The sequence below is a fragment of the Panthera tigris genome, chromosome B1, assembly GCF_018350195.1.
Source record: "Panthera tigris isolate Pti1 chromosome B1, P.tigris_Pti1_mat1.1, whole genome shotgun sequence".
Lineage (NCBI taxonomy): Eukaryota > Metazoa > Chordata > Mammalia > Carnivora > Felidae > Panthera > Panthera tigris.
The window spans coordinates 87284694-87302236 of NC_056663.1; the positions used below are offsets into that span (position 1 = coordinate 87284694).

Genomic DNA, 17543 nt, shown 5'->3' on the forward strand with positions numbered 1-17543 from the left:
CGTAAGGGAGTATACTCAGAGACCTCTCACCCAACCGGAAGGGTAAAGGAATTTCCCTGGGCCAAGAAAGACTGAACAAAGATATAGGGTATAAAAAACTACCAATGAGTTGTAGGGGCTCCCGGTAAAGGGTGTTCAGCTCCTTCCAGTGAGAAGAAGCAAACTAAGAGGAAGGGAACACTTAGACTAGATGTAGCCTTCACAGAAGGATTTTGCATATTCTGAGCATGTTTTGAAAGCACTAAAATGAGGTGATCAGATTTTAATTTATGCATCAAAAATTTACAAATGATGAAGAACAGGAAAAACAGTCTTTTGTTGGGGTAAGGGAGAAGAGGGGGTCCTTGGGAAAAGAAGAAAATGAAAAAAAGTATGGTGCTATTGAGTACAAGCAGGCCAAGTTTGGAACGTAATTGTGGTTGGTTTTCTGACAATCTAAGGTGTTGGGCAACTATGAGAAGAGAAGCTGAAAGAGAAGAATGGCATGAGAAATTAGATAATTTCATGAACTTGCCTGTGTATTTAAAGAATATATATTCATACATACATGTATTTAAAGGCACATGTAATTTTCTCATAGAAATATTTGAAGAATTAAAATAGAATGGTTTCTTACCTATTTACTATAAACCTGCACTTATTTCATTTTCTCATTCATGTTTTCTCAGTTGTATAAAATTACAAGAGCATTTTTACTTTTTGACTTTTACTTTGCATCTAAATATTTCTAAGAAATTAAGAATAATCACTTGCCTCTTCACACTTTTGTCTGTACTAGAAAAATAAGAACATAATGTTAAGGACATAAGCATGTATTTTCAATGAATACTTATTAATACTAATTTTTAAATCTGAATTTTGGGGGCCCCTGGGTGGCTCAGTCGGTTAAACATCTGACTTTGGCTCCAGTCATGATCTTACGGTTTGTGAGTTCGAGCCCCGCATTGGGCTCTGTGCTGACAGCTCAGAGCCTGGAGCCTGCTTCTGATTCTGTATCTCCTCCTCTCTCTGCCCCTCCCCTGCTCATGCTCTGTCTCTCTCTGTCTCTCAATAATAAATAAACATTAAAAATTTTTTTTAAAAAAATCTGAGTTTTGTATTCATTTTCTTGACTGGGCTCCAACTCATTAGATCTACACCCTTAACCCATTCATGCTGTGGCTGGAGTTTAGTTGTTGACTTATTTTTTTTTAATGTTTATTTATTTTTGAGAGAGAGAGAGACAGAGCACGAGTAGGGAAGGGCAGAGAGAAAGGGAGACACAGAATCCAAAGCAGACTCCAGGCTCTGAGCTGTCAGCACCGAGCCCAATGTGGGGTTCGAACCCATGAACTGTGAAATCATGACCTGAGCCGAAGTTAGACGCTCAACTGACTGAGTCACCCAGGCACCCCTAGTTGTTGACTTATTAAGAAGACTGCTTCTTGTATAGCCCAGTTCTGCCAGGACCTCAAATAATAAACTAAATTTTTAAGGAAAAAAAAAGTCAAATATAGGAGAGCAGGGGCAAAACTGATAGCACCCAGTCTTGCTTCCATGAATATGTGAAGTGTAAGTTAGCCACCAAAGTTATAGGCAATATTTCATTTGGACTATCTGTGACAACCTAATCAAATGTGGAGTTTGGAAAACTATAGGCTTTCCTATTTAACATGTTCTATATGTTGAATAACATTACCTCAAGGTAGAAAAAGTTTAGCAAAGATGCTATTTATTTTTTCCTTTGTTAACCTGAATATTCTTTTCCAGCCCTGCAGCCACTGCTGTGATTTCTCTGGCATTTGGACGCTACATTCTGGAACCATTTTTTATTCAGTGTGAAATTCCTGAACTTGCAATCAAGCTCATTACAGCCGTGGGCATAAGTGAGTATCATAGGTCTAAATATGAAAAAGAAAAAAAAAAAGAGCAAAAGTGATTGATAACAAAGCTTCTTTAGACATATATGATGGGACTGCTTTCCACATCATGCTCTTTTCCCTTCAGTTCCTTGCCAAATTTATGTTGGAAAATAAAGAAAAGATTAAGGATTTGGAGTGATCCCTGGTATTACATTACATGCCAGTTTTGCCTTGGGTCAATAGATATGATGGCTAATCTTCTGATATAGGCAAACAAAAACCACCTTATTAGTAAAATAACAGTTCTCATGGAGTACATGAGAAGAGAATTTTACAGATGAAAACCCAATTATTTCATGGGTTTTTGAATTAGAATTTTATCCTTTCTCACTGATAACATGTTACGTGATAACTCATTCTCACGGAGTGCTGTTCACGTGTAGGGTGTGTGCATTGTGTTGATATATTTTATACTGTCATCAAACTGTCACTCTCAGTGTTACGGTTTTAGCTGCCCGTTGATGGTCACGATAAAAAGTCTTCTCTTTCATATTCGCTTACTAGTAGCACTTCTCAAATTGGATCTCCAAGTTAGAAATTTGTTCACGTTTATCACTGTGCCCAAATCCTGGATAGTTTTTAAAAGAAATGGAACAGGGGAACATGCACAACATTACCTAAGCGATATGAAGCCAAACCTTTGAATAGTATGGGAAACAATAATACTTCTAGATGCTAATTGACTCAGTTTGAAGAATCAATATGATCGTGTTTGATTAAGTTTGAACTATTTGGAAATAGCAAGCAACGCAGGAATAACTAATTGCATACTTATGAAGAATTTTCAGTTAGGCATGTCTAAGGTGTTTCAGTACAATGATGAAGAGAACAATGTATGGTGAGTGGTTCATTTGCAGGAATTACATGTAAAAATATCTCTAGTGTAGATACATGTATTTTTGAACTTAGGTTCATCCCGGATTTCCTACTTTATCCACCAAACATGTACCCATTCTTCTGTGAAATCTCTGAAGAAAGACAAAGAAAAATACTCAAAGTACATATATCTGAGTTTGGGAGGGGTAATGGCAAACTGAACTCATCATGCCCTTCATGCACACTGTAGATGTGAGACTCAGGGACAAATCATTTAGCCTTTCACATCTCAGTATTCTTACCTGCAGATCCTGTGGAGTCTCAGAGAGTGTTTTGTGAGGATTAAATGATATTCACTGAGACAATGTATGTGTAGTGTTTAGGTCATGCCTGCAATTTATTCAGAACAATTACAAATGGTAGCTATTTATACTCTTGTGGGAAAACATCATTTGAAGTTCCATGAGACCGGGGTCCCTTTTACTGCCATATTTCCAGCCCTTCTCATGGCTCCTAGTATGGCGTTTGTGTTCAATAAATATTTGTTGACTGATTTTTTATGCGGAAAGATCTACGAAATTTTCTCTAGCAGAAAAGTCTACTTGTTAAACCTGGAGGATTACACGTCTTCAGTTTTCTCACGCAGCAGGACAATGGTGGGAAATGAAATACAGTTTGCTCAATGTGATATTCAGAACTAATACCATGAGCTTTTGTGGGATGAACTATCTTAGCATAGTAGTTACAGCTTAGGCTTTGAAGGCAAACAACCTGGAGTTGAAACTTAGTGTCACAATTTCTTAGTTGTGTGATTTGGAGCTAAATATTAAACCTTCTTAAGCATTACTTTTATTTATTAGTAAGATACCTGTGAAAAGATAATCTGTCTTGGATGGCTGCGGAGAGGTGAAATTACGTCAGGTTTTTAAGGCCTTTAGCAAAGTGCCTTGCCCATAGAAAGTACTTAATATATCTGGTGTCCCACTGAAGGATTGGACTAATAGCCATTATTGTAACCATTTTATTCTTGTCCCTCAAATAACTGAGGCAGAATCATACCGTGATTATTTGAAAAGAAGACAGAGGTCATCTCTTTGAGAGATTTGTAAATTTACAATAAAAGTTTTAAAAGGTATCTCTCGTGTGGGCGTACGTATTTCTGAACTTAAATAAAGGTTATGATTAGCACGGGTTCAGTAGATTTTATGTAAACATAAATCTATAAATATTACCTGCTTTGGACTTGAAATGAGATAGATAACAGCAATATATTACTATTTTGGTAAGTCTAGATGACTCTTTTTCCTTATCCCAATGCTATTACACTTTTTTGGAAGGAAAATCTGTATTTTGCAGGAGGAAATGGACACTGTACAGACCAAAATTTTGTCACTATTATAGGGAAGGATAACTACGTGTGTTCTACTTTACCAAACTCCAGTAGTAGAGATTGGTGGTAAAATAGTTCACAAAGCCTGCGTTAATCTTGGATGAAACTAGACATTTTCTTCCATTTTTGCCATTGTTTATAACATCAGCTTAAAAGTTTTGATGTTCCATTTGCAAGCTTGAGGCTGTGAGGAATTGGGTTCCTATGATTTGGAGATTTCACTGAAAGAGAAAACAAGGTATTGTTATGACTCAGTGTGGTAGGTAATGTAAATCGGTGGTCTGTCTGGGACTGTGAAACTAACTTTAAGAAGAATTTAGCTTTAATGGGGCAACCAACCAGGGGTGGAGATGGAGACAGAGAAGGAGAAACGTACCGGGGGGGCAAATCTTTCACATTCCAAGTTGTTACATGTGAGTGTGTGCTAAGGGTGGAAGGTTGGTGAGACGTAGAAAATAGAGTTTAACTGCATGAATTGCTTCCGTGTATTCTTTAGGGAAGGAAAGAGTTTGTGATCATTTGAAATGGCTAGTTCAAGTGTAGAAAAGAGAGGAAACCTGAAAGATCTTGCTACAATCAAGTCACAGAAAGAAAGATTTCAAGTTTTGTGAAATGTTGACCAAGCATTTGAGAAGGGACGCTGGGGTAGGAGTGGGCAGTTACTGAATGCTAATCGATCTGCCCTTTGTTTAAAGTATTGGACTTCCTTGCTGTCAAATTAATAAAAATGAAAAGGTTTTGCTTATCCCAAATCCTTTCCATTCGAGTAAACATGTCAGGCACAGGGAAGTCAAGCTGGGAAATCTTAGGCATTCGCATCAGGTGCTCTCTGCTAGCCCATTGTGGACATTACTCCCTTCTGTGCGACATCATCAAGTTTCACTGTCCTTGTGGCTTTGGTAAAAACTGAAGGATGTTCAATACTTAAAATGATATCCAGTCTTTTGTTCTGGTCTCCTGAAACTATTCCCTATGTAGGTATACAATTCAATGGCAGAATATTATGGTAAAAATACTTTCTTTAAAATATGAAATCTAGTGCCAGATCCATTCCTAACAATCTTCAATCCCAAGTTCCTTCCTGGCTTAGTATGTATAGGTGAGTAAAGAGCCCCACCCTGCTTCTCACACCTTGCGGGAATAATTAGAGGAAGGAAGAAAATAACACCGTGAGTGCATTATAAGAACAAATTAGCCACTTCCATTACTATACGACTGTACTTTCTTTTCCCAAACTGTTTTCCTGCCATCACTGAATTGCATGAAAGAAAATCCAGGACCAGTTCTGAGCTAGCATTTCAAATATAGCTTGTGGAGTGGTTTTGCTTAAATATTCTGAAGACTGGCTATGCCTACACCTTTTTTCACCATAGCTAAATTGCCAAGACAATGAGTTCTTAGGTAGGTATACATGGTATTGATATATATAAGGACTGAAAAATAATAACCATATCCTTCTGGAGGATGACAAACAAAATGTGGGAAATTGCTGCCAAGGTAAACATGAACCTTAACAGCGAGAGGCAGAGCCACTAGGAGTTTGAAAGGACTAGGTATATTAGTGAGATCATGTCTTTGGAGCTATTCCTGCATTATCACCTGTGAGCTAGGGGTAAAAGTGTGGACTCTGAGGTCAGTTTACCTAGGCTCCAATCCTATCTTCACACTTACCTGTGTGAACATGAGCGAGTTAAATGCTATCTCAAGTTTCAGCTGCCCATCTGAAAAATTATGCCAACAATGATGGTGACCACATCATAGAGAGATAAGGATTAAATAACATTATCCACGTAAAGTCTTTGTACAATATCTGCCATATAGTAATAGTTTACAATTATTTGATGCTTGCATTTTTATCCCAGGCATTGAGATCCTAGATCTCTCTGGTTTTTAAAGATGTTTATAGCTAGAGGGGCTTATCCTCTCTGAAATTAGTACGTTCAGGCAATGAATGCTAACAAAGAGAGTGGTAACTCAGGCAGATGTTATGAAAACCAGTGGACTGATCGACTTTAACTCACCATGCAGCATCCCTATATTTTATCGATTTAGCATGAAACAGTCAGAAGCCAGAAGCCAGAGAGAACCTGAACCTGAGAGAAAACCCAGTATACCCAGCTTCAGTAATCTCACTCTGCAAATCCAAAGATAGACTTGAATAGAGAAGTGCAGACAGAAAACCTTGTCAGTCCTTAAATCCCAGTGTAAGTCCTTCACGTTCCCCTAAACATCTTCTTCAGATACAGCTCCCTTCTAAACATGTATTTCTTATCTCCAGGGCCGGTTGGTTGGTGGGTCGGTCAGTTGGTCGGTCGGTCTGTCTGTCTGTCTACCTATCTATCTATCTTTCATTCTTGCATTTCAGTTCTTAGCAGACTGCACTATAAGTAAGTAAATAAAAATGATATATCACGGTATTTTCATTTGGGCAAGAGAAAAAGCCAAAGTTGATATAAATATTTTCTAATTGTGAAATTTACAATTATTATTCAAATGAAGTAAAGCTAAGTAGGACCACAGAACTTACTCAAATTTCTTTTATTACAATGTGGGTAGATAGTCTGTATAAAAACAAAGAAGATATGATGTGTTTCAGAAACACAGAAAGCTCTTGCATTTAGTGAATCCCAAATCCCCTTTTCAATATTGTTGGATAAGCAACATATGTAGACTTAAATTTCTGTGTAAAGACACATGATGAAGCAGCATTTCTAGTCACTTGAGGACCTTCACAGTGCCTCTGTACTTGCTGCCTTGTTACTTGTTAAGCCTTATCCTTCAGGGTCATAAAGGTACATCTCAGCTGGAATTTGGTGCACCAAATAATGAGTGCAATGTCTGCATGTTCAGATAATGTGAGGTTTTGAGAAACCTTTGAGAGAAATCAGTTTTAACCAGAGTTTTTTCTTCAGCTGCCTGAGAGGAAAGCAAGGTGAGATTATCAATTCATAAGATTGCTTTGATTTTTCTAAGAACACTTTGCAAAGTATAAAAGAAAACCCCAAATGCTCACTTTTTTTCTCTTTCAATAGACATTAAGACTTACACTCTTTATGAAAGTAACAAATCCCCTTTCCTCTTCTCAGATAGAGGTTCCAAAAATAAGAATGCCTCTTTCTCTCTCCCCGCTCCCTCTCTTTTCTTTCCCTCTCTCCCTCTCTCCTTTCTCCCATCCACCTTTATTTTCTCCTTCCTCCCTCCTTCCCTCCCTCCCTCTTCCCTTGTCTTGTCTTGCCTTGCCTTGCCTTGCCTTGCCTTCCCTTCCCTTGCCTTCCCTTCCCTTCCCTTGCCTTCCCTTCCCTTGCCTTGCCTTCCCTTGCCTTGCCTTCCCTTGCCTTGCCTTGCCTTGCCTTGCCTTCCCTTCCCTTCCCTTCCCTTCCCTTCCCTTCCCTTCCCTTCCCTTCCCTTCCCTTCCCTTCCCTTCCCTTCCCTTCCCTTCCCTTCCCTTCCCTTCCCTTCCCTTCCCTTCCCTTCCCTTCCCTTCCCTTCCCCTCTTTCTCTTTCTCTTTCCTTTGTACTTTTTTTCCCTATATACAACTCTTTTCTATTGTGGAGTACTTTCAGAAATAGTGTTTCAGGTTTTAGGAGCTCTATTTAAAAGAAAGCAGTGCTCTTTTGTTGGTGGTAGGAACATGAGTCCAGTTTTTTTTTTAGGTCAGTGTTGTCCCTTTAACTAAATAATGCTCTTCATATGATGACTCATTTATCACAGTCATTTGTATAGAAAAAAAGAAAGGGATAAGTGGATGATGAAGTGGGGAACAGAGCTGCATTAAATTATTTCCAACATATAAGTGCTTTATGTTGGAGAAAGAAAAATAATTTTATTTTTTATCCTTCCTCTGACAAAGTAATGCACTCTGCCATTAACAATGGACCTGCTTTTTTTCATGTTTTTAGCTTCAAACATAGGTAAAATATTTCCCTTAGCCTCGCATGGATCCTATATGGGGTTCCAGCCTTCCTGATCATTCTTATCATTACTCCTTTGAGACATTTCTTCATTAGTGGTCTCCTGTTTAACTTTGTGTGGGATCTCCTGATCCCTTATTTTCCCATCTTTGAGATTTTTCAAGAATGAAAATTGCTTTATTGATTTTCACTTTAAAAAGCTGCAGGTCCATTATAAAAATTATTAAATGTAGAAAAAGAAATACAAATTGAAAATTACTGACTATTCCATCATCTATAAATACCTTCTGTTAATGTTTTGGTAAACACTGTTTCAGATCCCCCCCCCCCTTTATATCTCTCTGCCTTTGTGTCTCCATTCATCCATCCATCCATGCATGCATCCATCCATCCATTCTTCTCTCTGTAACTTGCTGTATTGGTCAGAAATATATCATGAATATCCTTTCGTGCAATACATATTTAACTGCATCATGATTTTAAATGGTTACATAACAAATCATTAAAAAAAGTGTACTTTAGTCTTCCTTTAGGGGTCTAGGTTATTTTTAAATTTTTGCCATTACTGTATATGTTGTATGTTGATAACATTTCACTGATTCTAAAATTCTGAAATGAGCTAGTGATTATATGATGCAGTGGAAACTATGGAGATAACCGATTAGTGTAGAATATGAATACTTCCTATTGCAACTTGAATTATAAAAATCCTGTGTTTTGTTTTATCCCCTGAGAAGTATATTCATACATTTGTGTTATTTGCTTAGGAGGGATACACCTTTTTAAAAATAAAGCTTAAAGATAATAACTGCAAATATCAGGTATGAAACAGCTTTGGAGGGGTGGTTAACACTGAGTATTAACTATCAGAAAGAGCATAAAGTTGAATTCCATGGTCTAGAAGAACCTCTAGAAGTTATTCCAGCAGAGGATAGTAGGCAGAGTCTTAGAGTATCGTCATTCATTTCATGCATTCTTCCCTGAAGGTAGTTTTTTTTTTCTTTTTTCTTTTTTAACTAAGGATCCAACTCAATCATTTATTCAATAAAACTGTGTTGATTATCTTTCTGGGTCAAATATAGAGTTGAACACAAGCAATACAGAGATCAAATGTACTTGTTCTAGTCTCCAGATTCTCATGGTCTACCACATGGGAAAAGTGGATAGTTGAGTGCTACTCAGGAAACTAGACAGCATCAGTAAGAAAGGGAAATTCTGCTGGCTTTAGACCCAAGGTGTGTCCTAGACTGGGAACTCTTTTGGACTCATTAACTTACAACTTTTTTTTCCAAGTCCCCAAACACATTTTGGAAGCCTATATATTTTTTTTAATTTTTTTTTAATGTTTATTTATTTTTGAGACAGAGAGAGACAGAGCATGAACGGGGGAGGATCAGAGAGAGGGAGACACAGAATCTGAAATAGGCTCCAGGCTCTGAGCTGTCAGCACAGAGCCCGACGCGGGGCTTGAACTCACGGACCGCGAGATCATGACCTGAGCCGAAGTCGGCCGCTCAACCGACTGAGCCACCCAGGCGCCCCTGGAAGCCTATATTTTTAAGGAAGGTTGAAAGTCAGTCGTTCATGTGCTGATTGGAAACTGGAGAGGAAAACCAAAGAGTGCTAGATAGGGCTAGTTTTGAGAGTGAAGAATAGAGTTGTAGCCAACTTCTGGACATCTCACCCCTTCTTGAGTGGTTCCATACTGGCAGGTGCATATGGGTAACATCATCACAGGAGGAAATAGTCGCCTGACCTACCAAGCTAGAAAGTCATATTCAGCAATTTGATTGAATATTGTGATGACTTCAGGGTTTTGTTAGAAGATACTTTTATCTGATTTTTAGGAAGCTATAATATATGCCCAATCTTACTGACATATACAAAAAATGAGATAAATTTTTACTGTCCATTGGTTTTATTCAAGCATCTCAAACTTCAATGTGCATAAAAACCACCTAGAGATCTTGTTGAAAGGTATCTATTAGGTCAGGGGCAGTGCCTGAGATTTCACATTTGCAAAATGCTTCTAGGTAATGCCAACTTTGCTGATTAATGGATGGCACTTTGAATAGCGAGGTCTTCATGTCTTCATGCCAATGAGAATTCACCTTTTGTAACTTTCATTTATTTGTTTGCAGCTGTAGTGATGGTCCTAAACAGCATGAGTGTCAGCTGGAGTGCCCGGATCCAGATTTTCCTAACCTTTTGCAAGCTCACAGCAATTCTGATAATTATAGTCCCTGGAGTTATGCAGCTAATTAAAGGTATGGACTGGAAAGTAAATGCTTTTTAAAATACGTATCTGCTTTTGATCTCTTCTAGCCCTAACTTTTGCTTGTACTAGCAGAATCCCTTAATTAGTCTCTGCTTGTGGAACTTAGACTCTATACTGTCATCTAATTGATTTGAAAGACGGTTGCATTGGGGTGTGTTGGTATTTACAGCTGAATGGCAACAAGAAGATTAAGACTGGGCCAGGCAACAAAATAAGGCATTAGTGAATTCTCTCCATCTATAAACTCTTTGGAGTGAAACTCAAAGTGGAAAAAAAATTGCAATTAGTTTTAACTACAGATACCTATATCCTCTTAGTTTTACTTTAAAATAGTTCAATAATAGTAATAAAGACTAGAGAAGAAAGGATATCTGGAAAATGATGAAAGATGACCAATAATTCTCTTACTCTATGGCTATTACTGCTTTTATCTTGAGAATAGAGTCTTGACAGAAAGGGAGTCAGATATGGGACTAGCATTCCTAAAAACCAAATATTATCTGACAAAAAAGTTGTAAAACTTAATTTTTATTGTTACATTAACAATAATTAGGAGCTGCTAATTGTCCATTTATGAATAGAAGATCTTAGAACTGTCCTGGCTCAATGTTCGCATCAAATCCAGCAACTTCAGCCAACTCAGAGGAGATACGATAAAGATTTTAATGCCATGGCTTACGCTAAAGAAAGAGAAGACATGAGCTCGCTCTTCCAATTCACATTGGTCCCCATACAGCTAGCCTGCTCATTTTATCTGATCAATTAGAAATGCAGAGAAAATAATCTGTTTTATTGCTGCTTTCTTTTTCTGGGCTAACTCGTTAGTCTTCTGTAAGGGGTTTCTTCCATTTGTGGAAAGTGCAGAGACTCTGAGTTGTTGACCCTACTTTAGTTCTAGTTTAGGTTCCAAAAGATGATGTACTATCCTTTAAAACTAAGATTTTTTTTTCTTTTTGGTGTAATATAAGACTGTACTCTGTACTCATTTTTTTTCCACCTATTGATATATGTATGAAGTGAGGTTTTCCAAAGGTTATTTTATTGCAAATTCCTTAAGAGCAGAGATCACAGTGTATTTTTTGGATCGTTTTTGAGACTTGAAATAGAATGATCTTTTAATTAATACTTATGCTATCAGTGCTTAATGTGAACAGGCTTCCTCTTCTAGTTCACCTAGTAGAGAAATACCATAAGAATATTACTACATTTAAAGTAAATTTTAATATTTTGGAGATCATATTTAGCAAGTGTATTTACTCTATTACTACAAAATGTTGATTTTCTAACTTAATCACATATTTTTCACATTAATTTGAAACTCTAGGAAGAGAAAAGCTTTATTGATACAGATTATGCACTTATTTCCACTCTAATAAGATCTTGAAAATATTTGTGTGGTCTATATTTATTTATGAGGATTTGGTAAACTTTCCTTTGAATATTAGGATTTTCATATTCCTGAGACCTCTGTTATGCGGCCAAAATATTCCTGAAGTTTAGGAAAGCCTGTCTTTTGTAATATTTTAAAAATGACATTTTTTAGGATTTATGCTTTAGGACCTGGTCTTTAACAAAGTTTAGTTTCTCTTCTTGATTATTCAGTACTGTACTCTTAGAATATTATCTCTTTTGGCCAAGGAGACAATAGGTCATGATAAAAGAATATTCAATAGATATTTTTATCTGAGCCCCAGTATTTATATTTCCCTTCTATGAGGTATTTCTAAATTCACTGTGTCATTTTTTTTTTTAAATGAACTATATTTTGGAACTGGACACTTTGAGGGAAAAATTATTTAGCACACAATTCAACTTTCTTTGTTTTTGGTCTCAAAACTCATACTTATTATATTAATATATATTGTTGTCTGGGCAACCCAGGTAAGAATTGAGATTTGAATGAAGAGAGAGGGTCGTAATCACATCATCCAACTTCCATCCTCCTTTTATTTACTTAAGTGAAGACCAATTTTGAAACAAAGTCACATTTCCCCTCTGGGTGATCTCATTTGCTATTTTCTTTGGGAAAGAGACTTTTTTTGTATTTAACTTTGAATATTGGCTGAATAAATCTGAATTTTGGTATGGTTTTTCTTGGTAGTTATCCAAAGATACACACAAAAAAGGCCCAGTATCATTCATGAAGTAGGGAAAAATGTTAAGAATTAAAGCATTCAATCCACATGTTAATGCATAATTTGTTAAAATCTATCCATTTTAAAATTTAGTATAATTCCTTTTCAGTGTTTGTAAAAGGAAACTACGTCATTCTCTAAGACGTAGTATTAGTGGACTTTCTCCATAAAGGCCAGACAGTAAATATTTTCAATTTTACATGCTATACAGTCTCTGTCACGACTACCCAATTCTGTTGTTGCAGGGTGAAATCAGCCATAGACTGGTAATATCAATCCTAATACACAAACAAGTAGGCCTAGCTGTGCTCCAATAAAATTTTATTTAACACGGAAGCTTTGAAAGGCCAGATTGGGTCCACAGGGTTTACCAACAATGGTGGATGCCTAATAGATTACAGGTTGAAAACAGAAAGAAGAAAGAAAGTTAAATGATATGAGAAGGTGGTTCTTGGATTTTTTTGCTACCTCCTCATTGAGAGTAGACCTGTCGATATTTCTTTCCAAGTATAGAAGACAGAGCAGTCTGCCAGCAAGATGAGACACTTTGGCATGAACATTATTTTGAGTTAAGAACAATCCAAACACAGTAGGTTCAGGAAAAACTTTTTACCCCATCCTGCTTATACCAGGAAGAGAGCTATTAACAGAGATTCTTTTTTACTTAAGAGACTCATCTGCATAACAGGGCAACTTTTGTTTTCCAAACATCTCCTTTTACCTTCCTACAAATGTCTTTCTCCCCTTTGTATCCTCAGAATGCTACCCCTCTTCTTAGCTCATCTAAGTGTCATACTGTCTCACTGTCTTTGGAATCTCCATGTCTGTGGAGGTTCCCATATGTACGTTTACTAAATTTGATTTTCTCCTGTTAATCTGCCTCATGTCAGTTTAAGTGTTAGTCCAGCTAGAAGGATATGGAAGGGCAGAGGAAATTCTAGCTTCCCAACACAAGCTTTACATTATCTTCATTTAAAAGAATTCTACTATACTCCTATGAACTATAGCTTACAGAGTATTCTTTAGTCTTCTTTCATGCCCAAACTCTAAAAGAGCAGAGGCACACTCAAACAAGGAAATGGTTTTTAAATGCTATTTTCCTCTTTGCTATAATTTTATTAGAAAAGAAATGTGAAGTAGTTAGTGGTGATCCATGTACTTTTGGGCCTCCTTCTCTAGAACGGATAAAGTATTAATAGATAAATCTGGCAACGAGCAGGGAGTGAGAAATCTGGACCTGGAACAGCATAGTTCATCCCCAACCCTCCCATTTCTTTCCCCATGTTTATGGCTTATTCTTTGAAAAGTCCTAAAATCTTTCTATTCTCATTGCAGGGCAAACACAACACTTTCAAGATGCCTTTTCAGGAAGAGATGCAAGTATCATGGGGTTGCCACTGGCTTTTTATTATGGGATGTATGCATACGCTGGCTGGTAAGTTGATATCTCTAGATCTGGTGGTTTGTATGGTTCATTAATTCCTTCAAGTAGTTTGGCTAAGTGCCAAGCAAGGTGCTAGACAGTGTGAATAACCACAATCCAGCACAATCTACTTTTTCTTAAAGTGAGAAAGATGGTGTGGCTCCCTCCACCAGGGCAATTACTGTGCATATGACTTAACGTAAACATAACTGAGTTTTTCAGTCAAGGTGACTATTAGATTTAGCCTGGTGTTGTAAAAAAACAAACAAATGTGGGCCTTAATGTTACTGAAAGATCTATCACAGCCATTAAGTCAGGAAACAAATGGGTGAGCCCTGGTGCATGTTGCCAGGACCAACTGCTCCATCCTGGTGACTCCTAAGGGGGCTGGACAAATTGAAAGTACACCTCCTGGGCTGAGCTTGCCAACACTGTTGCCGAACAAACTTGGATAAACGTGTCACAAGAGAAGCCAAATGCAACGAGGGTTTGGAAAAGAGGAAGAGAGAAATTTGTTTTGGGTGCTGGCAGCGGGGGGAGGTGACAAGCTCAAGCGTTAACAATCCACCTCTCCACCGATAAGAAGGACACCTAGAATTTTATAGGGAGAGGTTGGAGCATCTGTGCAAAAGAGCGGACAGTGGGTATGTTTTCAGTCCATGATCATGGGTAGGGACTGGGATGTGTGGGGTGTGGTCTTCTAGGCATTCCGTTGCTATCAGGGCTTTTCTGGTCTGGTGGTTAGAACATTCTGGTCATTGCAAAATGTCTTTGTCAATGCCTCAAGAACGTGCGATAAGAAATAAGCACAATAGGTTTTAGTTAGAGCATGAGTTAAATGGTCTTATCTATTTCCGGTTTTAACTGCTGGGGTCTATGAGCAAGAGGGCTTGCTGACATTAAGAACCAATACAAATCACTTAGAAGTCTGTATCAGTGAGGACATAACAGTGCCACGGGAAATTAAAGATGAGTTCTTTGCTTGTCAAAAGGCCTTTCAGCTGAAGCTCCAAGGTTGTTTGTGAATAGTGATTAATTGATTTTTCTCTGCTTTCCCATGAGAATGAAATAATTCAGATATAGAAATAAGTAAGATGTACCCAGGAGGGAAAATGATACTCTAAAGGCAGGGTAGGAAAACTAAGATAATGAAATTAGGCATACTAGATAATCTACATTTTACTGGTTCTTACAAATTCCTTAAAATTTCCTCCACATTTGAAAAATAAAGTATGCAGCAAAAATGATGAAAATCACTCTGCCATGGGTACATTGCCTTTGTGCTTTCCAACTGTGATAACCATTCTGGTTGAAGCATTAGAACTTTGTTTCTAATTTATGCCTTACTTTATTCAATAACTTGAATAACAATACTCATGGATAAGAATGGGATTTTTCTCTAATTAAATTTTATCGATGTAAGATTCAGTTGAAGTGACTATTACAAGAAAGCCCACCAGGTAGCAAAGTATTGCTTAAGCATCAAAATCTTTGCAGTAAAATTAAATTTCACAGTTTTGGCATAAATAGTGGCAAAATCTCTTTATTATTATTATTTTTGGAGCTAATAGTTGTACAATTTTAGCTATGAGAGTGTTCTGTAAACATAAAAATAGTATCAGGAAACCACACTAGCTCAAAAATTATGTAACTGCATTACAAATGCAAATAAAATGTACTTTCATTCCTTTACTTTTTAGATTTGTACCTTCCAGCTAATGCATGGAATATAAAGATGTATTTCAAAATAAATGGAATGTTTACCATATAAATCTCAATGAATTATGAAAATACAGCATTAGAGGAAAATCGGGAGGGTACAGGAACTTAAAAAAAAACTTTAACCTAGCTTTTGAAAGACATTCAAAGATTGTAGCTCTAAGGAGTATAGTGTAAAATATTTGTATATTCAAGAAATATTCTTATAGCCATTGTGTGTGTTAATCTTGAATCACACAGTATATTTGAAATCTTTTTATTTTTGTCCAAAGCATAATGTGATGCTGGGCAGAGAGAACAGAGTTGTGATCACAGGGTTCGTAGCAGAATCAACTATTCTATGGCCATTCAGCTTGGATCAAAGCTCTGGTGCCCTGGGGCAGCAGCCAAGCTACTGGGAAGGGCACCCGGAGACCAGAGTGAAGTGGGGAAGTGATAGAAGCTTTCAGCTAGAGCCAAGTGTTGGGAGCCCAGCAATATTCACTCAGGAATGTGGAATGTGGAGATAGTCACAAGGGAGATTTGATTAATTCTATTGAATGAAGTTTCTTTTGCCTGTGACTACCATGCGTCTGTTCCCACGGAATCTTAAAATACTCTTCTACCCAACTCACTCTCCCACTACCAGCACCAAATATTCGGGTCGCCCGCTTCATGTAGAGCAAACCTTCTCCACTTCTGTAGGCTTTTGAGAGCTGATCGATTTCTCCATTTCTCTCACTCTTTTCATCTTGAATTATCTTATTATCTGAATATTTTGTTTGATTGGTGCTGAACCCCACATGTGCCTCTCGTTAAAAGGATTTAAGAAAGCAATTTAGGTGATACGGATCAACTTTCTTTAGCAATGCATGAAGTGGGCAGTCTCCACTTTCAAGAGTCCAGAGAAGTGCAAAATGGGATGGAAGACAGGGAACTTTTATAGGATGGGCTTAAATTAGAATTAATTAGAATTCTTAGAATTGTTTCAAAGAATAAGGAACAAGAAAGAGAAAGATAGAAAATGAATAAGGAACAAGGAAATAAAGATAGATCCCAGAGTTGGTGTTTGGGGACTGAGTGCCCTATCTTGGGCCTAGAAGTTTATTTCAATTTCCGTTTACAGGGAAAGTGGGGTTTACGTGAACTTTTGTTTATACTTTTACGCATATAATCCTCATATCCACTCCCTATTTTAAAGAACAGAAAACTGTTGATTTTCTCATATTCTTAAGGGATCAATTCTAGTACTAGAAATTAAGGCCAGGATTTTAAATGGAATGTTATCTGATACAAGTGGTTTGTGGAGAGACAGATAAGTAACTGTATTTCTATAACAAGGTTTTTATGCTACCTGAATGCTGCTTTGTGGATAGGCAGAAATAATCTGGTTGTTAATCTATGGCCATCAGTCTTAGAAAAAGGAAGCTATGTTTAGAAGAAACAGTTCTGTCGGTTTGGAGTTCCAGAGGAAAAGTTAATATCTGGCTGTAAATGGAACAAGATGGAGACTAAAAGAGTTCACAGAGATGGGTATTTATTCCCTTCCCAAATGTGATCCTGCCTCTCTGACCTCTGTCTGTCTTTCACGGTATAATTACAAGACTAGGTGGTGGAATTATAAATGAGGCACTGTAAATGAGCCTCTGCTCTCTGTGCTGCTGCTGTGACAACGTTTGATGCAAACAAAAAGTGTGGGGGGCATTGCAAATAAGTCAGACAGAAGCAGCCACTGTCATCAGAACTCAACCACCTAGGGTGTAAGTAAAAGCAGCAAGACCTTTGTTGTCCAGGAGGCCTTGCTCTGTTAGCAATTCAACTCCTCCATGGTGAATGGGAAAAAGATCCTGCCAAACCTTGGGTCTGAATAAAGTAGGCTTTTGGCCATGAGGAGTGCAGAACCTTTTTAGAATGATGAAAACTCCTTCACAGAAACATGATTAGGGGGAAAGAAATCATTAACCCAGCCAGGTCACAGAGTTGGGTCAGA

At 37.5% G+C, this 17543-nt stretch overlaps 1 protein-coding gene across 4 annotated transcripts in view; it reads left to right on the forward strand.

Annotated features, from left to right (window-relative positions):
• Nucleotides 1-17543, forward strand: part of SLC7A11 (solute carrier family 7 member 11) — a 92617-nt gene that overhangs the window by 7616 nt on the left and 67458 nt on the right. For all 4 annotated transcript variants that reach the window (XM_042983897.1, XM_007091800.3, XM_042983896.1 and 1 more), the window contains exons 3-5: nucleotides 1750-1865; nucleotides 10161-10286; nucleotides 13768-13867. In XM_042983897.1, coding sequence (XP_042839831.1) covers nucleotides 1750-1865; nucleotides 10161-10286; nucleotides 13768-13867 — 342 coding nt within the window. The remainder of the gene's footprint in view (nucleotides 1-1749; nucleotides 1866-10160; nucleotides 10287-13767; nucleotides 13868-17543) is intronic.